Source organism: Lepidochelys kempii, chromosome 7 (assembly GCF_965140265.1).
Source record: "Lepidochelys kempii isolate rLepKem1 chromosome 7, rLepKem1.hap2, whole genome shotgun sequence".
Taxonomy (NCBI): Eukaryota; Metazoa; Chordata; order Testudines; family Cheloniidae; genus Lepidochelys; species Lepidochelys kempii.
Genome location: NC_133262.1, coordinates 30,895,939 through 30,917,720, shown reverse-complemented (window position 1 = coordinate 30,917,720; position 21,782 = coordinate 30,895,939). Strand labels below are relative to the sequence as shown.

The 21,782-nt window shown below is 60.6% G+C and overlaps 1 protein-coding gene across 7 annotated transcripts in view; it reads left to right on the top strand.

Annotated features, from left to right (window-relative positions):
- The first annotated feature begins 11 nt into the window (after nt 1–11).
- Nucleotides 12–21,782, top strand: part of PLCB3 (phospholipase C beta 3) — a 23,152-nt gene continuing 1,381 nt past the window's right edge. For 2 of the 7 annotated variants that reach the window (XM_073351745.1, XM_073351744.1), the window contains exons 1-32: nt 13–280; nt 4,050–4,127; nt 5,574–5,642; nt 6,363–6,503; nt 7,088–7,167; nt 7,414–7,467; nt 7,785–7,860; nt 7,943–8,043; nt 8,414–8,580; nt 8,746–8,892; nt 10,704–10,861; nt 12,209–12,291; nt 12,405–12,489; nt 12,859–13,045; nt 14,354–14,467; nt 14,782–14,852; nt 15,121–15,217; nt 15,605–15,689; nt 15,924–16,048; nt 16,360–16,514; nt 16,729–16,890; nt 17,052–17,151; nt 17,677–17,781; nt 18,001–18,092; nt 18,402–18,534; nt 18,883–18,918; nt 19,117–19,333; nt 19,552–19,696; nt 20,020–20,096; nt 20,183–20,272; nt 20,695–20,752; nt 20,996–21,082. In XM_073351745.1, the coding sequence (XP_073207846.1) occupies nt 182–280; nt 4,050–4,127; nt 5,574–5,642; nt 6,363–6,503; nt 7,088–7,167; nt 7,414–7,467; nt 7,785–7,860; nt 7,943–8,043; nt 8,414–8,580; nt 8,746–8,892; nt 10,704–10,861; nt 12,209–12,291; nt 12,405–12,489; nt 12,859–13,045; nt 14,354–14,467; nt 14,782–14,852; nt 15,121–15,217; nt 15,605–15,689; nt 15,924–16,048; nt 16,360–16,514; nt 16,729–16,890; nt 17,052–17,151; nt 17,677–17,781; nt 18,001–18,092; nt 18,402–18,534; nt 18,883–18,918; nt 19,117–19,333; nt 19,552–19,696; nt 20,020–20,096; nt 20,183–20,272; nt 20,695–20,752; nt 20,996–21,082 (3,474 nt within the window). In that variant the 5' untranslated portion in view covers nt 13–181. Of the gene's footprint in view, nt 281–4,049; nt 4,128–5,573; nt 5,643–6,362; nt 6,504–7,087; nt 7,168–7,413; nt 7,468–7,784; nt 7,861–7,942; nt 8,044–8,413; nt 8,581–8,745; nt 8,893–10,703; nt 10,862–12,208; nt 12,292–12,404; nt 12,490–12,858; nt 13,046–14,353; nt 14,468–14,781; nt 14,853–15,120; nt 15,218–15,604; nt 15,690–15,923; nt 16,049–16,359; nt 16,515–16,728; nt 16,891–17,051; nt 17,152–17,676; nt 17,782–18,000; nt 18,093–18,401; nt 18,535–18,882; nt 18,919–19,116; nt 19,334–19,551; nt 19,697–20,019; nt 20,097–20,182; nt 20,273–20,694; nt 20,753–20,995; nt 21,083–21,334; nt 21,724–21,782 lie in introns of those variants that run through there. The other 5 variants (XM_073351742.1, XM_073351743.1, XM_073351746.1 and 2 more) reach the window with 5 other exon arrangements.

The window sequence follows — 21,782 nt, the reverse complement described above, 5'->3', positions numbered from 1 at the left end:
TCTGCCCCCTCCCTTTTCTTAAAGTGGCAGCACCCCCTCCGGAGGGGTTGGGGGCGGTGGCTGTTTCTTTAAGGCTCTCTTCGGCCAGCCCCACCCCCGCGCCTGTGCCCGCCCCTCCCGCAGCCCTTGCAGGAGAGGCCGAAGTAGCTAGGCTGGGTGTCCCGGGGCGCTGGGTGCAGCCATGGCCGGGGCGCGCCCGGGGGTCCACGCGCTGCAACTGGAGCCGCTGCGGGTCCCCGAGACCCTGATCCGGGGCAGCAAGTTCATCAAATGGGACGAGGTGAGTCGGGGGAGAAAGACACCCTCGCCTGTCCCAGGAGAGTCCTGTCCTGTCCCTTCCCGGGAGATCCCTGCACCCGCCCTCCAGGCCGGGAGACCCTTGCAGCCGGGGATTTCCCCCGGAGAGACCGCCCCCCAGCCCGGGAAACTACCTGCACCTGATTCCCCCCCCCCCCCCCGCGGGAGATAGCCACACACACCACCCACGTCCCTCCCTCCACCTCTTGCTCCTGACCAGGGAGAGAGGTTTCCCACAGCCCCTGTATTCCTCCCAGCATCCCTCTGGAGAGTTCCCCTAGGCACTTCCCTCTCTGGAGGACAGATCTCCCCCTATGTACCTAGATCCCCCTGCACTCCCTTCCCCTGAAGAGGAGAGCCCCCATGCACCTCCTGTCTCCTTCCTGGGAAGTCCCCCGCGAGGAGGGAGATCCTCAACATCACTCCCACCAGGAGAAAGCCCCTCAATATCCTGAGGACCCCATATAGCAGCCTGGCAGTAGTGAGGGACATAGAGTGGGAGGAAATTATACTGGGGAGACATTTTGGGGGAGACACTCCCATCCTCCCCAGCCCCCAACGCAGCTGGTCTTTCTTGCCTCCCTCCTGCATCCCCTTTGGGGACAGTGCATTGCCATGTACCCCAGATCTACAGAGGGATTCCTCTGTGCCCCTTGTTTAGCTTCCTAATGCCCTGCTCAGGCATCCCAGACTCTGCCCTGTGCCCCCCAAAAGCCTCACTCAGCTACCCAAAATTGCCATACCTGCCCTCTGAAGCCCCCCTGCATTGTACTCCAAACTATCCAGTCGGCTTGCAAGGAAAGGACTCTGTTGAGCCCCCCCAAACTTCCTATCACTGCTGCCCCCTGGACCTTCAGATTTCTCTGCTTGACCCCTACGGACAGCCCCACCATTCACTCCCAGCACATACCCCCACACTTTGTACACCAGTTCCTTCCTGCATCCCTCCAGAGGGGGTCCACCGAGCCCCTGCATCCTAGGAAAGGGGAGGAATTTTGGGGAAGACCCCAGGCATGGGTGTAGTTTGATTTCTAATTTTGGGGGAAACTTCAGTTAGGCCAATGGGACTGCATGTGTGGGGGAGAATTTTGTGCCTGTCCTGAGGCTTGCAGTTTGGGGGGACAACACCCACCTGCTCCCTGACCCCAGGGCAGTGATAGGATCTCACTGGCTCCTCCTCCCCACACCAGCTAGATTCGCAATCTCAGGCCCAGCAATTCCCCAGTGGCTTGGAGCTCAGCCCCCAAAACCAAAGAAGGAAGTGGGAGGTGGAAAAGAGAGGACCCCATCAGGGGATAAAGATGTGGGGGGTAAGAGACCCCCATCTAGTGAGGCATAGAAACAGTCCTGACTATCCCTCCATCCTGACCCTCCTCCCTTTGCTATCCCAGCCCTGGGCTCCACCCAGCTCTGCAGGAGCCCCTCAGTCCTGACCTGTAGTCATCCCCCCACGGGTTGGTTTGATTGAGTTGAGCACTGCTTTGGAACCCTTAGTGACGGCAGCAAAGGGTCCCAGACACCTGGGTTCACATCTCCATGTGCATCTGTCCTCGTTATTGGGAGGTGGAAGAACAGCAGAGGTTATGCAGTTGAAGGTTAACCTCCCCTGCCTTGAGCACCCCACCCCGTAGCAGGGTGTCCCATTCACCCCTGACATCCTGGGGTGCCCAGCTCACACTGTAATTGGGTGTTGCCAGGGCAGATTCGGATGGTGTGAAGGAGGCTGAGAGCTGGCCTTATCCAAGCCCCCCCCACGCACACACGTGGGCTTAGTACTGAGGTGCAGCCGCCTCTGGGCTGGGACATGGCAGCAGGTTAGAAGCCCTTAGAGCCAGGACTGAGAAACCCCTTTTCCCTGGAGGACCAGATTTAGGGATGGAGGTGGGGAGGTGTCTCCTGATCCCAGCCCTCTTGTTCTCTGACTCCCCCTCCCCCAGCACTGGCATCCCCCCTTCTTTTTCGCTCTGGGATGTGAAATCCTAACTGTGTTTGCGCAGCTCAGAGAAACAAGCTCCTAGGTCCTTGGCCAAGCACTGCTCCACCCCCCAGCCACTTCCCGACTAGCTGTGAGTGTGGCCAGGCCAAGTCCACAAGGTGCCTCCCAGGGCCCCTCCCTCCCAGTGCCCCAGCTCTGCTGGTACCCCTCAGCCCCGATTCTCATCCCCCTGCAATCCCAGCCCTGGGCTCCCCCACCAAGCTTTGCTGGTGCCCCTGACCCACAGCCCCTGCTCTCTCAGATGTGCAGCTGTGTCAGATCATGCCTTGTAAGTTCAAAGCTAGGCAGGTGCCAGGCAGTGCCGGGGACGGGTGGTACTAGGAAGGCTGGGGGGTTGGGCACTCCCTTTGCACCACTCTGGGGCAAAGTCCTGGGGCATGAGCAGCTTTGTGATGCTGTTTTATTGCAGCTGAATCTGGGGTCTAAGGTCTTTCCCTTGTGAACAGGTGCTGTCTGAGCCCCCATCCCCTCAGCAAATGCTCCCGGCTGCATCCTCCGCTGGGAGGGGCCGGGCTGGAGCAGCTGGGAGCTCCCCCCACAGCCACCTCCTGCCCTGCTTCCTACAGTGCCCCCTGCTGGATGATTTTGGCCTGGAGTAGCCAAGAGCTCCCATTGTGTCCCAGTCTCTCTCTAGTCTGTTTTGGCTCTTGACTCCCCCTCCCCCGACTCTCTGCATTTAAGCCAGCAGCACAGAGGGGCCATTGACCAAGAAGCACATCAGGTCTCCATTGATTTCCTACCCCCCTTCACACTTGAACAATGCACTGCCTAGGGGGAATCCTGGCTCCTGGGGAGCCAGGATGGGAGCCAAGGGGCCTCTCCAAGCGAGAGGAGTTAATAACACCCACCATGTCCTCCCAGTGTCTGATCCCTGGGGTAGGGCTATAAGATGCTCTCATGTGGGGGAGGGAGACCTAGTTAGGTCTGGGGGAGTGCCCTGCCTTGCTGGGGGAGGGGTGACCTGGGATAGGTAGTGCTCTCTGCTTAGGATGCATTCACAGCTCCATATGGGGGGTGCCTGGGCTTGGAGAGGCCCTCACTGTGGATTGCCACCAGCACTGCAGGTCCTGGACCCCCAGACCAGGGTTCACCCACCCCCTGCTCATGGCTAATTTCCCCCCTCCCCCCCACACACTCTAGAACTCCCAGGCCAGGGCTCCCCCACCCTCTGCCCATGGCTAATTCCCCCCCACTAGAGCTTCCAGGCCAGGGCTCCCCTGTCCCCTCACCCGGCTGATAATCCCCATGTGCCCACCCCTGCCAGAAATACCTGCATGTAATAAGATCTGGGACTCCACAGAGCTGAGGGGCACTAAGCATCCGGAGGGATAGGCATGTGCAGGAAAGTCACCAGAGTAAGCTTTGGCCTCAAACCAGCCAAACTACATGGGGGGCAGTGGGTAGGGATTGAGGGGCATCAGCAGAGCTGGGGCCAGGGAATGGGGGAACCAAGGCCTGGGATAGCAGGGGGCTGTGAGTTGGGGTTGAGGGGCACTGGCAGAGCTGTGGGGGGAGGGGGCCCGGCAGGGCTGGGATAGCAGGGGGCTGTGGGTTGGGATTGAGGTGCACTGGCAGAGCTGGGGGGTGGATAGAGCCCAGGCCTGGGGTAGTTGGGGGCCATGGGTTGGGGTTGAGGGGCACCGGCAGAGCTATTTGGGGGAGGGAAGAGCCCAGGGCTGGGCTGGCAGGGTGGGTGCGGGTCAGGATCAGGAACAGAGCCAGTTGCACTGACACTCCTTCCTCTCTCTGCCCCCAGGAGCCAACAACCCAGACCCTGGTGACGCTGCGGGTTGACCCCTTGGGATTCTTCCTCTACTGGAACGCACCCCACATGGTAGGGCCCTGGCAGCACTTGTATCGCATGGCCTGAGCTGAGGCTGGTTTCTGCCTCCTCCCCCCGCCCCCCCCACGTCCTCATCGAGCCCTGCTGAGATGACAGAGCCCGGAAACACATGGCACTTTCCCTGCCCTTATCGAGGTCAGCCAGGGAGCAAGACGGGAAAGGCCCCATGGCCGGAAATGTCTGTCAGCCATCCCCCACTTCTTCCCAGCCAGTCCTTCCTATGGCGCCCCCTGCTGACAGAGGCCAGCACTGGATGGGAGCACCCCCCACAGCTGGTGGTCCCACCCCATACCCCACAGTGCCCCCTGCTGGGACACGCTGGGGTTGCAATATCCAAGAGTTCAGCCAGCTTGCTGCTGCTCTCCTGGAGCTGGCCTAGGAGGCTGGGTCACTTGCTCACCAGGCCTGTTTAGCAGGAATTTGCTGGGGTGGTGCCAAGGGGCGGTCACCTGCCTGCCCCCTCCCTCGCCAGGTTCAGTTTGGGGGTGAGCCCTCCTTCCCCCAGTCTTGTCTCCCCAGCGTGCCCCACCCCCACACTCTGATTTATGGTGTTGATACATTCTTAGAAGGGGGTGGTACTTGCGGAGGGGGGGAGGGAGGCAGAGGGTTGGGGGTAGTGGGATGGGGTGGGGGAGAGAGTAGAGGTGGGAAGGGCAGAACTGGGGGGTGCTGAGTGGTGGGAGAGTCTAATTTGATTCAGTCTGCATTCCAGGTTCCCCCCCACCCTGCCCCTTCACTCTTGCTGCTCTCCGGCCCCTGTGTTGAATTACGTTGGTTTCCCAAGGGCTGGTTTCCCAAGGGCGGCTAGTTTTGAGACACCTCCTGGTGGCTGGCTGGGGGGTGGGGGGGGCTGCAGTACGTCCCCTCTGAAGGGACTGTGTGGAAATTCTTGTACTTCTCTCAGCTACAAAGGGTGGGCAGGTTCCAAGCTTTGCTGTAGTTTCTCCCCCCCACCCCGCACGCACGCCATGGGAGGGGATGTGGGGGAGAGCGTTTCTGGCTTGGCCCCTCTCCCTCTCTGCCCTTTCCCATGACCCTCCAGCACAGCCACCCAGGCCTCACACAGGAAATGCCCCCCCACTGCCGCCCGCACACCCCAAGGGGTGGGGCTGTCTCCCTCCTCCAGGCCCCAGATGGTCCGTCTCCTAAGCTTTCCTTACTCCTGGATCCACATAGCCCCCTAGCCTGTGTCATCCCCCCATTTTCTGTCCTAGTGTCCCTGCCCTCCTGTGCCGAGGGTGCGTACAGGATCGTGGAGGGAGGAGGAGATGCAGCAGGGATTCCCCCAGCAGCAGTTCCTTGGCAGCTGCTTTACATGTGGCTGGGATTGGTGCCCAGAGCCTGGACCGTTAGGCAGGAACTCCTCCCCACCCCACCTCTGGCACTGCTCCAGCTCTAAGGGGCATCTCCCCCCACCCCCCTTTTTGTCCCTGGCAGGAAGTTGACATCTTGGACATCAGCTCCATTCGAGACACGCGGACTGGGCGCTATGCCAGAATTCCAAAGGTGAGGGAGAGGCTCTGCCAGGACCTGCTGAGAGTGGGGGTGAAGAGACCGTACAATCACAAACTGGTGCCTGTAGCCCACCCTCCTCACATGCAGGGAGATGCCCTACGACAACAAAAGAGAGGGGATGGAGGGAGACTCTTCAATAATAAACTGGTGCATGCCGCCCCCTGCAAGGGAGACCCTACAATAAGGAACCTTGTCCTCCATTCCAGCTTCCCCATGGCCAGTGTGGGTTGGCTGGGGAGCCGAGTGATCCCTACCAAGCTCCACCCCCTCCCTCTTTAGGTTCCGGCCCCACCCTGAGCCCCAGTTAGGGAGCATCTGCAAATTCCTTCTCATGGGAAGAGAGCTTCCAGGACGGAGCTGGGAGAGTGAGGGGCAGGGTTAGGTCTAACACTCCCCTCACTTCTGTGGGGGAGCCATGCCTGATGTGGGAGAGGAATAGGGTGCCTGGGAGATCCTACCATAATGCACTGGGGGCCTAATCCTGGCCTGCGCTGGGAGACCTTACAAAACACAGCGGGGGCACGGCAGGGGAGCCGGGCACTGGCTCATGATCCCAGAGATGGCCTGGAGTGGGGGGTGGTTTTAACCCTGATTGGCTGAGCTGCCCAGTGCTGCTCCTCATAGGGGGCGGGGGGGGGGGTGATGTTACAGCACTCTCTGCTGGCAGGCAGAGCATTACTGGCTCACACCATCCCCCTCAACCTATGGCAGGACCCCAAGTTGCGGGAGATGCTGGGATTGGGGGGCTCAGAGCCGCGGCCTGAGGAGAACCTGCTGACTGTGGTGCATGGCCCGGACCTTGTCAACATCAGCTTCCTGAACTTCATGGCAGTCCAGGAGGACGTGGCCAAGGTGGGTGCGTGGTGGGTGAGTGGCAGCTGGCAGGGGACCAAGGTTGGCAATAGCGAGGGGGAATGAATGGGGAGTGTTGCCAACTGTGGCGTGGGGGATGTTGGAGTGGGGGCTGACAGGGGTGGGTGGAAAAGGAGATACTGGGAATGGGGGGGCAGTTGAGTGCCTGGGGGAATGGAGGGAGATGTGGGTGAGGAGGGGGACTGGCCAGTGAGGGAAGATGAGTGGGGAGTAAGCAACGAGGCATGGGGGGGGCAGGACACGGGGGACAGTACGGGGTAGGGGGGAATGGAGGGGAGTCCATGGGGGAGGGGGTTGGCCTTGGAGACCGAGCAGGGTAATCAGCAATGTGTGAGAGATCCTGGAAATGGAGAAGGGTAGGGTAGTGGATGGCTGGGGGTTGTTGAGACTGGAGGGTGCGTCTCAGATGGGGTCAGGGCAGGGTGGTGCCTAGAAACTGTCCCATGGGAGTGCACCCTGTTGGCTCACTGATGGGTGGGGGAGAGGGCATCCTTGACACAGGGAGGAAGGGGGCAGCAGCCCTACAGTCTCTCATCTCTTTTCCCCCACACTGTTCCTTCCAGGTCTGGACTGAGGAGCTGTTCAAACTGGCTATGAACATTCTGGCCCAAAATGCGTCTCGCAACACCTTCCTGCAGAAAACGTACGTCTTCGCATTGGGCAAGGGGTCCCTATATAAATAGCTTGTGTGCCCTACTCTAGAGGTGGCTGCATCCCAGTACCAGGAAGGGGATTCCCATACGCAGCCCCAGAAGCATGTGCATCCCAACACTGGGCAAGGGATCTCTGTATAAACAGCTCGTGCACCCCACCCCAGAGCTGACTATGGTGAGTGGTGTCTGGCCAGGCTTTGCTGCTCTGTAACCTCTGTCTTGTTTCCATCCCTCAGCTACACCCGGCTCAAACTCCAGGTGAACCAGGAGAGCCGGATCCCAGTGAAGAAGTAAGTTTCCCGCCCTACCTCCTGCTCCCTTTACTGTAGTAGGGAGCAGCCAGGGCCCCACCAGGCCCATGGGTGTTGTTTCCAAACTCCCTGACTGAAGATGAGCTCTGCTGGTGCCCCTCAGTCCCGACTCACAGCCCCACTCCAACTACTGCTCTGCTGGTGCCCCTCAATCCTGACCCACAGCACCCCCCCCAAACACAACTTGAGCGCTGCTGGTGTCCCTCAGTCCCACCCCACAGCCTGCCCCTCCAACCCTTGCTCTGCTGGTGCCCCTTAGTCCGAACCGCAGGATTCCCGCTCTCCTGTCTCCCCAGCATCCTGAAGATGTTCTCGGCCGATAAGAAGCGTGTGGAGACAGCTCTGGAGTCCTGTGGCCTTAACTTCAATCGGGTACGTCCCTCCCCACCAGCCACCCGCCCCAGCTGCCTTGTGTCCCCCAGTGACTGACGTGCACCCTTGTTATTCCCCTCAGAGCGAGTCAATCAAGCCGGACGAGTTCACCCTGGAGATCTTTGAGCGCTTCCTGAACAAGCTCTGTCTGCGGCCTGACATTGACAAAATCCTGCTGGAGATGTGAGTGCCAGCCCCCCGGGGGTGCTGCTGGGAGGGTGGGCCCGTGTCTGGGGCATGACCTTGGGGCTGCAGCAGAGGGTCCACTGTCAGGAGCAGGGGGAAGTCTGGGAATCGGGGGCAGGGTGGAACCTGCTGAGGGTATCTGGAGAGGGTTCATTGTCTGGCGGGGTGGCACTGGGGATGTTGCAGGGGGTGGGGTTATGTGTGTTTGTGGGGTGAAGAAGGAAGGGTCCCAGCCACCAGGGAGGTTGGAGGAGGGGGGTTCAGCAGCTAACTGGGATGGCAGTGATCTGCCAAATGGGGGGTGCTGTGGGGGTGAGGTTGCCTGTGGAGGGTGTTGCCTGGTGGGTAACATCTCTGCCTCCCACAGTGGGGCGAAGGGGAAACCCTACCTGAGCCTGGATCAGCTGATGGATTTCATCAACCAGCGGCAGCGGGACCCACGGCTGAATGAGGTGCTATACCCCCCTCTTAGCTGTGCCCAGGTGCGCCAGCTGATCGACAAGTACGAGCCCAACCGCCAGTTCCTGGAGCGTGGTGAGCCCCGCGGGGGCGGGGAGAGCTAGTGGGGAGTGGCAGGGTTGGCGGGGAACCCTGGCACAGAGCTGAGGGAGACTGGGGAGGGGAATGGCAGTAGGGGGGTGGGAAGGACTGGGCACCCTGCTGTGGGCTGGTCATCCTCACTAACCTCCTGCCCCCCAGACCAGATGTCCATGGAGGGGTTCGGGCGCTACCTCGGGGGGGAGGAGAACAGCATCGTCCCCCCTGAAAAGCTGGACCTGAGCGACGACATGAGCCAGCCACTGAGCAGCTACTTCATCAACTCCTCCCACAACACCTACCTCACAGGTACGCCCCCCCCAAAGCACTCCCCATTGACCCCTCCCACAACACCTACCTCACAGGTACGCCCCCCCCAAAGCACTCCCCATTGACCCCTCCCACAACACCTACCTCACAGGTACGCCCCCCCCAAAGCACTCCCCATTGACCCCTCCCACAACACCTACCTCACAGGTACGCCCCCCCCAAAGCACTCCCCATTGACCCCTCCCACAACACCTACCTCACAGGTACGCCCCCCCCCAAAGCACTCCCCATTGACCCCTCCCACAACACCTACCTCACAGGTACGCCCCCGCCCCCCCCAAAGCACTCCCCATCGACTCCTCCCACAACACCTACCTCACAGGTACGCCCCCCCCAAAGCACTCCCCATTGACCCCTCCCACAACACCTACCTCACAGGTACGGCCTCCGCCCCCCCCCCCAAAGCACTCCCCATCGACTCCTCCCACAACACCTACCTCACAGGTATGCCCCCCCCCCAAAAAAAAAACCACTCCCCATCGACTCCTCCCGCAACACCTACCTCACAGGTACGCCCCCCCCCAAAGCACTCCCCATCGACCCCTCCCACAACACCTACCTCACAGGTACGGCCTCCGCCCCCCCCCAAAGCACTCCCCATCGACTCCTCCCACAACACCTACCTCACAGGTATGCCCCCCCCCCAAAAAAAACCACTCCCCATCGACTCCTCCCGCAACACCTACCTCACAGGTATGCCCCCCCCCCAAAAAAAAACCACTCCCCATCGACTCCTCCTACAACACCTACCTCACAGGTACGCCCCCCCCCAAAGCACTCCCCATCGACCCCTCCCACAACACCTACCTCACAGGTACGGCCTCCGCCCCCCCCCAAAGCACTCCCCATCGACTCCTCCCACAACACCTACCTCACAGGTACGCCCCCCCCCAAAGCACTCCCCATCGACCCCTCCCACAACACCTACCTCACAGGTACGGCCTCCGCCCCCCCCCCAAAGCACTCCCCATTGACCCCTCCCACAACACCTACCTCACAGGTACGGCCTCCCCCCCCCCCCAAACCACTTCCCATCGACCCCTCCCACAACACCTACCTCACAGGTACGGGGCCCCCAGACTTCCCTCCATCGACCCCTCCTTCACAGGTACGGGCAACCCCCATCAACCCCTCCCTCACAGATAGGGGTGTGGGTCCCCGAACCACCCCTCCATCAACTCCTCCCACAAAACCTACCTCACAGGTGCGGGGGGGCCCAAACTGCCCCCCCATCAACCCCTTCCACAACACCTACCTTGCAGGTATTGGGGAGGCTATCCCCTAGCACGCTCTGAGCTCTGCAACTGCCAAGATGGTCTGGGGGACCCCCGGCGTCCCTAGGGATGGCCCTAGCACATCCCCCCTCATAGACCCCTGTTCCTCCTCCCTGTGGTGGTAGTTGGCGGGGGAGGGGGGACAAGCATGCGAGGTGGGTGTGCACGTGGAAGGGTCTGGGGGTTGGGGATCAATGGGTTTGTGTTTGTGTTGTTTGGGTGGGGTCAGGGCTGTGTGCTGGGGGGTCTGTATATATGGACAGGGCGGGGATCTGTAAATTGAGTATGGGGTTTGCAGGGTCAGGACTGTGCGCTGAGGGTCCGTATGGGCGGGCTGGGGGTCTGTGAGTTGAGTATGAGGGTTGGGTGGGGGTCTGTGGCATGGGTGGGTTTACGGGGTCAGGGCTGTGTGCCGGGGGTCTGTATGTATGGGCGGGGGTCTGTGCGTTTGGAGTCTGGGAGGGTCAGGGCGTCCATGGGGTGCTGATGGCTGACACCTGTCCCTCCCTGCCCCAGCGGGCCAGCTGACGGGGAACTCCTCGGTGGAGATGTATCGCCAGGTGCTGCTGAGTGGCTGCCGCTGCATCGAACTTGACTGCTGGAAGGGGCGGCCCCAGGACGAAGAGCCCTTCATCACGCACGGCTTCACCATGACAACCGAGATCCCTTTCAAGGTGCTGACCGACGCACCCCTGGGACCCTCCCCTGCTCCCAGAGTTGTGGGGCTGGAGGGGCCACAAGAGGCCACCAAGTCCGGCCCCTTGTGCTGAAGCAGGACCAATAAACATCGACCCTCCCTGGCAGGAGTTTGCCCAACCGGTTCTTAAATACCTCCAGTGAAGGGGAGTCCAACCTCCCTGGGAGGCCTGTCCCAGAGCTGAGGTACCCTTAGAGTCCGACAGTTCTGTCTCGCATCTGGCCTAAATGTCCCTTGCTGCAGATCAAGTCCATTAGGGTCCTGCCTTCAGGGGTGATAGAGAACAATTGATCCCCATTCTCTTTATAGCAGCCCTTAACATATTGGAAGACTGTTAGCAGGTCCCCTCAGTCTTCTTTTCTCATGACTAAACAAGCCCAGTGTTTTTAACCTTTCCTCCTAGGTCAGGGTTTCTAAACCTTTTAGCATTCTTGTTGCTCACCTCTGGACTCTCCAATTTGTCCACATCTTTCCTGAAGTGTGATGCCCAGAACCGGACAACTGGACACAGTACTGCAGCTGAGGCTTCCCCAGTGCTGAGTAGAGTAGGGCGGTTACCTCCCATGTCATACATACGACATACCTGTTAATACCCCCTCCCCCCAAATTATATTAGCCTTTGTCACAATAGCATCATGTTGTTGACTCATTCGAATTGTGATTCACTATCAGCCCCAGCTCCGTCTCAGCTATACAACCATCTAGCCAGGTCTTCCCCATTTTGTAATTGTACATCTGATTTTAGTTTCCTAAGTGCAATACTCTGCACTTGTCTTTATTGAATTTCATCTCATTGATTTCAGACCTCTTCTCTAATTTGGCAAGGTCGTTCTGATTTCGAAGCCTGCCCTACAAAGTGCTTGCAATCCCTCCCAGCTTGGGGTCATCCGCACATGTTATGAGCACACTCTCCACTCTACTATCCAAGTCATTACTGAAAATGTGGAATGGTACTGGACCCAGGACTGACCCTTGGGCGAGCTGTGGGACCCCACTGGATACTTCTTTCCTCTTTCTCCGCCCCCTCCCCGGTTTGACAGCAAACCATTGATAACTGTCCTTTGAGTAGGGCCTTTCATCCAGTTTGGAACCCCTCTGATAGTAATATAATCGAGACCACGTCTCCCTAATTTGCTTATGACAGCTTCACCAGGATTGTGACAATTCCATTAAGATACTAGGGCCCCCCCCCCCAGTCCTGAGCTCCTGACCCATGGTCCCCTGATGTTCCGGTTCTGGACTCCCCCAGGTCTGCTGGTGCACTAAGTCCCAACCAGCAGCCCCTTGTTATGCCAGCCCTGACTCTGATCTCCCCCGGCTCTAGGAGGTGATAGAGGCCATTGCTGAAAGCGCTTTCAAGACCTCCCCGTTCCCTGTCATCCTGTCCTTTGAAAACCATGTTGACTCGTGAGTAATCCCCATGGCCCCCCACCAGTATTCCCATCCTGCTCCCTGGGGCATGTCCTGCTGGGAGAGGCTGGGGCTCCATAGTTCTAATGGCCCCTTCACTCTGCCCTCAGGGCCAAGCAGCAGGCAAAGATGGCCGAGTACTGCCGCAGCATCTTTGGCGATGCACTACTGATCGATCCCCTGGAGAAATACCCGGTGAGGTGGCTGAAGTGGGGGGCAAGGAAGGGGGTATCAGGCATGGGGGCAAGAAAGAGGCATATCTAGGCATGGGGGTGAGGTACCAGGGGGAGAGGAGGAGGAGAGGTATCCAGGAATGGGGGATAGGGGGCAAGTGTATCAAGAAGCTGGAGGTCAGGGTTGTGGGTATTCGGGAGAGTGTGGGGAAGTGGGGGGAGGATTGGGGGGTGGATAAATGGGTCATGAATATCTGGGCATGGAGGAGCAGACAGGGTGTCTGGAGGAGGGAGTTGGGTCAGTGGAGTCTGGGGGGAGAGAATGGAGGTGTCCATAGGGTCTCCATCCCCCATGGCTGACTGGCCTTGTTCTAACCCTTGTCCCCCCCAGCTGCAACCAGGCGTGGTGCTGCCCAGCCCCCAGGAGCTGATGGGCCGCATCCTGGTGAAGAATAAGAAGCGGCGGCAGCGGCGGGCGAGCAAGGGCCCCGAGGGGAGCAGCATCCGCAAGCGCCTGCTGGAGTCCACCGTGAGCGATGCGGGGCCAGGCCTTGTGGATTTGCCCTCGCCCCCGCCGGGTACGTACCACTCCCCAGCCAGTGCGCCCCACCCCGCACAGGGTATGTAACCTGGATCTCCCGTACCCCTCCCCAGCCAGTGCGCCCCACCCCGCACAGGGTATGTAACCTGGATCTCCCGTACCCCTCCCCAGCCAGTGCGCCCCACCCCCCACAGGGTATGTAACCTGGATATCCCCCCCCGGCCAGTGCCACCCTCCCACAGGGTGTGTACCCTGGATCTAAGTTCCCTCTAAGTTGTGTGGCTGCACAGCTGCCTATTAAGCACCTCTCCCCAAGCCCCAGACCTGCCATGGCGCCCGTCCACCGGCCCCAGCCCAGCCCAGCCCAGCCCCGGACCTGCTGCCGTTGGGGGACAGGAGCCCTTCGTCTGGACCTGCTGCGGACGGGGGACAGGTGTCTCTCCCCTTCAGCCCAGATACTGCTGCGGGGAGAGAGAGCTGTGGGGGGAGTCTTCTATCCCCACTGTATCCCGGGGGAGCCCCACCCCAGAGCCCGCACACCCAGCCAGAACCCTCACTTCCCCCACACCCCAACCCTCTGCCCCAGCTCTGAGCCCCCTCCCACACTCTGAACTGCTTGGCCGCACCACATGAATTTTGTTATATGCACCAGTATGGAGGTGATATGTCACACATCATCTCCATATTGGTGCACATAACAAAATTCATTCCGCACATGGATGTAAAAAATGAGGGAGAGAGAAAAGACTGTCCTGGATCTGCCTCCACCGGGTACGTACCCCTCCTCAGCCAGTGCGCCCCACCCCTGACAGGGTATGTACCTTGGATCCGCCCCCCATTGGGTACATACCCCAAATCCGCCCTGGCTCCCATGGGGTATGTACCCCTTCCCAGCTAGTGCCAGCCTCGGCCAGGTACTTACCCACTGGATCTGCGCTCACTGCCCCCATGTCCAGTGCCACCCTCATTCTCCCTCCTGCCAAGCACCCTGGGCTTTGTACTTCCTTTCCCCACCAACCTCAGGGACACCTTGGGCGTAGACAAGCCTGGCCCCCATCACAGCTGATGAGAGAGGAATCAGGCAGTGCTTCCCTTCCAGGCTCTGGCCACGATCTCCCCTCTCCCTGCAACCATGCAGCATGTTCCCCGCCCATGGAGCTTTCCCCTTGTGGGTGGGGCAGGAATACGATACCCCCCATGGGTGCTGTGGGCCTGCCGTGGGGTCTGCACAGCAAAACATCCCTTCTAGATGTGGGGTCTGCCCTCCATTTCCTGTGTCACTGGGGAGCTGGGGGACAAGGTGCCCCCCCTCCACTCTGTGGTGCTCACACCCCTCCCCCTCCAGGCTCCCCTTATGTCGAGCAGCACAAGGGGGCCACCCCTCCGGTCATTGCCAATGGGGAGGAGAAGGCGCCACCGGAGAGACTGGCCAAGCTGGCAGAGCCCCGTAAATCCATTGGTGAGTGGGGAGGGAGGGAGGGAGGCATGTCCCATCACTAACATCCCCTCCCACCACATCAGAGCCCAGGGGGGTGTTGAGAGAAAGGGTCTGAGCGACGGGGCGCCTGTGTATGGAAGGGGACTGTAGTGGGGTTTGGGGCTAGGGCATTGGAGTGACAATCCCATGCAAGGCAACGTGGGGAGGCTGGGGGGCAGCGAGGTTGGGTCTCCCTGGTGGGGGGCAGGGGGTGGAGTGACTCTTGGGGGGGTTAAGGGTGAGTGTGTCTGATGGTCTGGGATCTCTAACGCTTCTCTCCCCCACCCCACCCCCAGACCGGGAAGCTGACAGCGAAGAGGAGGAGGAGGAAGAGCAGCCAGATCCCAAGAAGCCCACAACAGATGAGGTAAAGGGGGGCCATGGGGCTCCATTTCCAGGGGTTGCCCTGAGGGGGGGATCTCCCCTCCTGGCCCCTGCTTTGTAACATGGGTGGGGGGTTACTAGGTGGGGGTGACTAGGATGTGAGCAGCACTGAAATGGCAGATGTGGGCGGTCGATAGCCAGGTGTGCCTGCCCAGCCCCTGAACCTTTGCAGAGAGGACTTTACTTCTTGGGAAAGTGGCCTTGGGACCTGCAAGTTGGCTGCCCTGACCCTTCACCCCCACCCCGCACAGGGCACGGCCAGCAGTGAGGTGAATGCCACCGAAGAGATGTCCACACTGGTGAATTACATTGAACCCGTCAAATTCAAATCCTTCCAGGCCGCCAGCAGTGAGTGTGGGGGGCTGTCTGGGGGGGCAGAGAGGTGCGGGGCGCTGAGATCTGAGAGGCTGGGGGGTAGGAGCTCTTTTTATGCAGTGGGCTTGGTTGGGGGCAGAATGCTTGGGGAGTTATGTGGGGATAGGATTTGAGCGGCAAGGGGAGCGAGAGTGGAGGAGTGGGCAGGGATATCTGTGAGGATGGATGGGGTGTGATGGTCTAGGGGGAGGGGAATTTGAGGAGGGCTATCTGGTGGGGCTGTGGGGGAGGCAGGGCTGTCTGGGTGGGCTCAGTGGAGGGATGGGTGTTGCTGACCATGGAGGTGTGGCTGGGGGCTGATGCTGCTGGAAGGGGTTTCTCCACAGGGGGGCACTAATGCACTCCCCTTACCGCCCATAGAGCGGGACAAGTCCTTCGAGATGTCGTCCTTCGTGGAGACCAAGGGGCTGGAGCAGCTCACCAAGAGCCCCATGGAATTTGTCGAGTATCCTGCCGGGGGCAGTACTGGGGAGCAGGGAGCTGTGGTGGGGGTGTCGGGGAAGGCAGAGGTAGATTTGGTGGGGGGGGGCAGGGAGCGGTGGGGGGATAGTGGGGCAGGCAGGAAAAGGGAAGGTTGGTTCATAGGAGATGTTGAGCTGCAGGGTAGGAGCAGGTGCTCCTGGGGGGGCTGTTGGCCACTGTCTCCCACTACTACCTTGACACCCCGCCATGCGCCCAGATACAACAAGAAGCAGCTAAGCCGCATCTACCCCAAGGGCACACGGGTCGACTCCTCCAATTACATGCCCCAGCTTTTCTGGAACGCTGGCTGCCAGATGGTGGCACTCAACTTCCAGTCCCTCGGTGAGGATCCCCCTCAGTCATGACCCGTAGCCCCCAGCTATCCCGCAGCTCTGCCAGTGCCTCTCAATCCCTGGTGCAGGGGGACCCCAGTGCGATTGGAGTCCCTGGGAGTCGTTACTGTGTCATGTTCCCTCAGCACCTCTCTCTTAGTGCCATTAATTTGGCACCCCCTCCCCCACTGAGGCTGTGCCAGTGTGTCGGGGTGGGGGTGAATGAGGAGTTCCCCATCCCAACTCTCTAGGGCTCCCCACAGTCTTTCAGTGCCCTGCCCCTAATCTCCACCTCCTCATGAGGGTCCTGTTACGCTCCAGACCTGCCAATGCAGCTGAACCTGGGCATGTTTGAGTACAACCGGCGCAGTGGGTACCTGCTGAAGCCTGAGTTCATGCGGCGTGAGGACAAGCCCTTTGACCCCTTCACTGAGAACATCGTGGATGGCATTGTGGCCAACATGGTCAAGGTCAAGGTGAGAGCTGGGGAGCTGATGCCAACCCATCCTGGTGGGCATGACGGGGGGATGGGGTGTATTGTGGGCACATGGGTGTGTGGGGCATGGGGGCAAGTGGGGCTGGAGCTTGTTGGGGGCACGTGGGCGTGTCAGCTGGGATCAGAGGTATGTGGGCGGTCACTAGTGACTCTGACCCCTTCTCTCTCTCCCTCTTCCACCCCCCCTCCCACAGATAATTTCGGGGCAGTTCTTGTCAGACAAGCGGGTGGGCATCTACGTGGAAGTAGACATGTTCGGTCTCCCCGTCGACACCAAGCGCAAGTTCCGGACGCGCCCGTCCCAGGGGAACTCCTTCAACCCCGTCTGGGATGAGGAGCCCTTCGTTTTCCCCAAGGTAAGGCTGCTGGAGCAGCAGTGGGAAGAGATGGGGGCAGCTGATAACACTGGGTGGGCAGGGCCGGAAGAGTGTCCAGCCTCTGCCCCAGCCCAGGTGTGGGTGATCTCCCTTCCTGTGGGTCCCAGGGGCAGCATCTAACACCTGCTTTGCTCCCCCAGGTGGTGCTGCCCACGCTGGCGTCCCTGCGCATTGCTGTCTTTGAGGAGGGGGGTAAATTTGTCGGGCACCGGATCCTGCCTGTCTCAGCCATCCGGTCTGGTAAGCGGAGCCGCCTGAGGTCCCTGCCCCCATCCCACCTGTCGCCAAGGCAATGGGGGGATGGGGGACGTGCTGGTTACCCCACAACCTCCCCCCATGAGCGCTAGACCTGGTCCCATCAAGCATTACTCTAGGCCTGTCACTGAGGCAATGGGGAAGGGATTTGTGAGATGTGAATTACCCAGAACCCCCTGCAGTGGTCCCCATCATGCACTTTTCCCAGTGCAAGCAGGGTGCAGGAGGTGCTGCATTCCCCTGCTGTGCCCCATGATGCATTGCTCTTGCCCCCTACAGTTATTTCTGCCCCTACCCCCACCCTACCCCCAGTTCTGTCAGCTCTCCCCTCCTTAGGACCCTGTGGGCAGCCTTGTCCCCGTCCCCTGTGGATGGTGATCTTGTCATGGGGCACTCCCTACCCAGCCCCCAACAATGGGGTGGCACAGTTCCCCCATAAACCCCAGGTGCTCCCCCCCATTTGGTCTGGTCTGACCCCTCCTCCCCCCGTCTCTGTGACCTCCCGACCAGGGTACCACTACATCTGCCTGCGCAGTGAGAGCAACCAGCCTCTGAGCCTGCCCGCCCTGCTGGTCTACACAGAAGCCAATGACTATATCCCAGATGACCACCAGGGTATGGGGGACAGATGGGAGGGTGTTCTGCTGTGGGGCTGGCTGGAGGGGAGCTGGGGCTGATGAGGTGTCTCTGGAAGAGGGTGTCTATTTGGAGGGATGAAGGAGTGTGGCCTGGGATGTGGTGGGGGCGAGAGGGTAAACGGGGGGGGCTGTGGTGGGGACTTGGGTGGGAATTTCCCTCCCATGCATCTTTCAGCCTCCTATTTCTACCTCTTAGACTACGCAGAGGCCCTGATCAACCCCATTAAACACGTCAGCCTCATGGACCAGCGGGCAAAACAGCTGGTGGCACTGATTGGAGACAGTGAAGTGAGTGGGGGATGGGGGCCAATGGATCTGGGAGAGAGAGGGTGTGTGCAGTAGTGGCTCTGAGGGAGAAGCGGAATGGGGTAGCAGATGGGGGGTGCTTAGGGCTAGTTGGGGGGCAGTGGATCTGAGTCTGAGGATAATGGGGTACTGGTGAGGGGCGGGATCTCACTCCGTCTAGAGGTGTGGCTTGGTGGGGGCTCTAGGAAGGAGTCAACAAGCGTTTTGGTGGGCGGTGGATCTTGAGGACAGGTTGAGGGGAGCCCTCTGTCTCCCTCACTGAACCCATCCTCGAACCCCTCTCTTCCCCAGGAGAATTCAGAGAAGCCGCGGGAAACGTCTGGGAAGCAGCGAGCTGATGTGGTGGCCGAGCCCCCCACGGATTCCCGACAGCCGCCCACTGTCCTGCTGCCCCCTGCCGGCAGCCCTAGTGTCGCCAGCCCAGGCAAGGGGGATCCCTGAGTCCTGTCCCCATTGGAGGGCCGGGGTTATAAGCTGGGGGAGGCACCCTCTGCTGGGTAGGGCTTTCCTTTAATGTGGGGGAGGGAGCGTCCCCTATAAAGGGAGGGGTTCTCATAGGCTGCATGAGGATGGGGGGTTCTCCTGTGATGGGGAGTACAGAGTCATGGTGCAATGGAGCCAATCCCTGTGGCATGTGTGGGGTGCATAATGGGAGAGACCCCTGAGATCCAGTCCAGTCTTCAGAACTGTAGCCCTTTGTGGGGGCTGAAAGAGATTGGGATGAGTTTTCTCCTCTTGCCTCCCCCTAACCACTGCCTCCTCCTCCCTGCAGGGCAAAGGGATGACCTCATTGCTAGCGTCCTCGCAGGTAAGGACTGCGCCCAAGCATGGGACACTGCCTCCCACTGACCCCACATCCCTCCGCTTGGGGGTGGTGGGAGGAGGCAGCTTTGTTGTTACCAGCCCCCTGTGCCCCTCCCCAGAGGCAGCTGCATCTCAGCACTGGCTTCCTGTGTATGCAGGGATTGGGGGATGCTGAGACCCTCCTTCCCTCACTCTGTTCCAGAGGTGGCTCCCCAGTCCCTGGAGGAGCTGCGGCAGCAAAAGGGCTACATCAAGCTGCTGAAGAAGCAGTACCGGGAGCTGAAGGAACTACGCAAGAAGCACATGAAGAACATCTCCAGCCTCAACAAGAAGCAGAGCACCCAGGCTCACCAGCTGCACAGCGACAGCCTCCGGCGCCGCTCCCAAGTGGAACGGAGCCTGCGCCGTGGGCACCAGGAGTGAGTGGCTCCTCATGGCTCTGCTGGTGCCCTTCAGTCCTGACCTTCAGCCCTTACTACTGCCTCTCCCACAACCCCCTGTTATTCCAGCCCTAGGATTCCCCCCCGCAACTCTGCCCCTCAGTCCCCATCCGCAGCCCCCATTATCCCAGCTCTGCTGGTGCCCCTCAATCCCGACCCACAGCACCCACCGTGCTGACAGTCTCTGTCCCTTGCAGTGCCAACGGCTCACTGGAGGCACTGGAGCAGGAAGTGTCTCGGCAGAAGCTGGAGCTGCAGGAGGGGCAGCTGCGGGGACTGCTGCAGCTGCGGGAAACCCAGCACCAGGTGGAGAGAGCCCGCAAAAAGGAGCACCTGCAACAGGTACCTAGGAGGACGGGCAGAGGAGCATCAGAATAAGGGGCAGCTGAAACAGGTGCCCTTCCGGAGGAGGGCACAGGGCAGCTCCCAAAGATCCCCTGCAACCGCGGGGGAACTACACATGGGTATCTGAGGAAGGGGCTCTGGAGCTGGGAGGGGAGGGGATGGGGGCGTGGAATGCAAGGGCAGCACTTTGGTGGGGGGCAGCGCAGGATTGCTAGCTGGGAGGAGAGTTTGGGGGAAGGGAGGGTGCCAGGGTCACGGATCTAACAGCAAATGCCCTGACACTGCTCGTGTCTGTCCCCACCCGCCCTCCCACCCACAAGGCCCAGCAGCGGCTGCGGGAAATTGCCCAGGACTGCCAGGCTGCCCAGCTGAAGAGAGTCAAGGAGACCAGTGAGAGGTGGGTGCTGGGGGTGGGGGCAGGTGATGGCAGTTTCCCCAGGACACTGCTCCCCACAAGTCTGATAGATCTGTGCCCCTCCCCAGGGAGAAGAAGGAGCTGCAGAAAATCCTGGACCGCAAGCGGCACAACAGCATCACAGAGGCCAAATCCCGGGAGAAGCAGAAGAAAGATGTGTGAGTGGCAGGGGCAGGTGGGAGCTAGTGGTGTTGGGCTAGTGTGGAGAGGAGGGGAGTGAGCTGCTGGGGGGGGGGAAGGGGTTAGTGGGGGGCAGGGGCTAGGGGTGGAACAGGGAAGGAGGGAGCTAGCAGGGGTGGGGCCAGTGCTGGGGGAGGTCACATGTCTTGCCACTCCTGGGGCTGGGCTAGGGCTTTGGACCGCAGTGCACATGGGGGCAGTGGGGACGGGAGGCAATATGAATCCTGGGTCAGGGATCCCTGTGTCACTGGGGGATAGATGGGGCATACAGATCCCTGTGCTGGGAGGGCAGGGGGTATGTCCCAGCCAGTTCTGAGCGTGGTCAGGCTGGAGTTGACCCTTTGTGGGAAGGGGCTGTCCTGCTTGATGGTCTGTCTCTTCCTCCCCCATATCCCTGCAGGGAGCTGACCGAGATTAACAGGAGACACATCAACGAATCAGTGAATTCCATCCGCAGGGTGAGTGCCCCCCACGTTGCCTCGCTCTGCCTCCCACATTGACCATTCCGGGGGGAGAGAACAGCCAGCTGCCCCACTTGTGCTTCCGCAGACACATGGGATCCCTGTAAGATCTGGGCATTAGTGGGGGCAGCTCTCCTGCTAGTCCTGCCCCTCATTCGTTCCTCGGGCACTGACAGGCTCGCAGCACCCCTTTCCCTTGGTCTGCTCCCCCAGAAACGCTCTCTTGCCCCCTCTCTGCAGCTGGAGGAAGCCCAGAAGCGGCGCCAGGAGAAGCTTGTGGCAGGGCACCAGGAAATCCTACAGCAAATTGAAGAGGAGGAGCCCAGGGTGAGTGTGGAGGGGGTGGGACTGGTCGTGCCAGGGGGTGTCTCCCATGGGCCCAGTTGCCCTAGCAGGGGAAACCCTGCGGGAGTGAGTGCCACAGGTGGGGGGCTGGTGCTGTTCTAGGGTCATCCCCCGGAGAGCCCTGGGTGCCTGCAGTGTAGAGGAGAGATTGTGCAGCTTCAGGCCCTAGTACAGTCGGGGGGGGGGTCTTTCCCACGGTGCCCCCCACCAACCCCCCTCTCCCCTCCCCTGCAGCTGGTGGAGGAGTTGCAGCGGGAGTGCGAGCTGGAGGCGCAGGCGCTGCCCCAGGAGATCCGCTGCTTCCTCCAAGCTGAGCTGGAGGTGGGGGAGAGAAATGGGCACCCGCGGGCTGCCCCTCAGGAAGAGGAGGGTGAGAGCACTGTGCTGTGAAGCAGCCGGGGGCCTGGCCCGGAGCTCCTGCTGCGGAGAACACCATGCTGGTTGACACGGCCTCCCCAGCCACTCCGCGAGGGAGACCACTGCTGAGTCGTGGGGTCGCCCTGGCGCCTCCACACCCTCTGCAACCAGCATGTGCTGTGGGGGGAGAGGGAGGCGGCACTGTGCCCCCTCCGTGCACTGGGCCAGTGGGGCACACAGTTTCTGCTTTTGGCATGTTCTAAGAGGTGGGGGTGCAGGGGTGGGGGGCTACATGGGGTGGGGCCACTGCAAATACACTAAGACA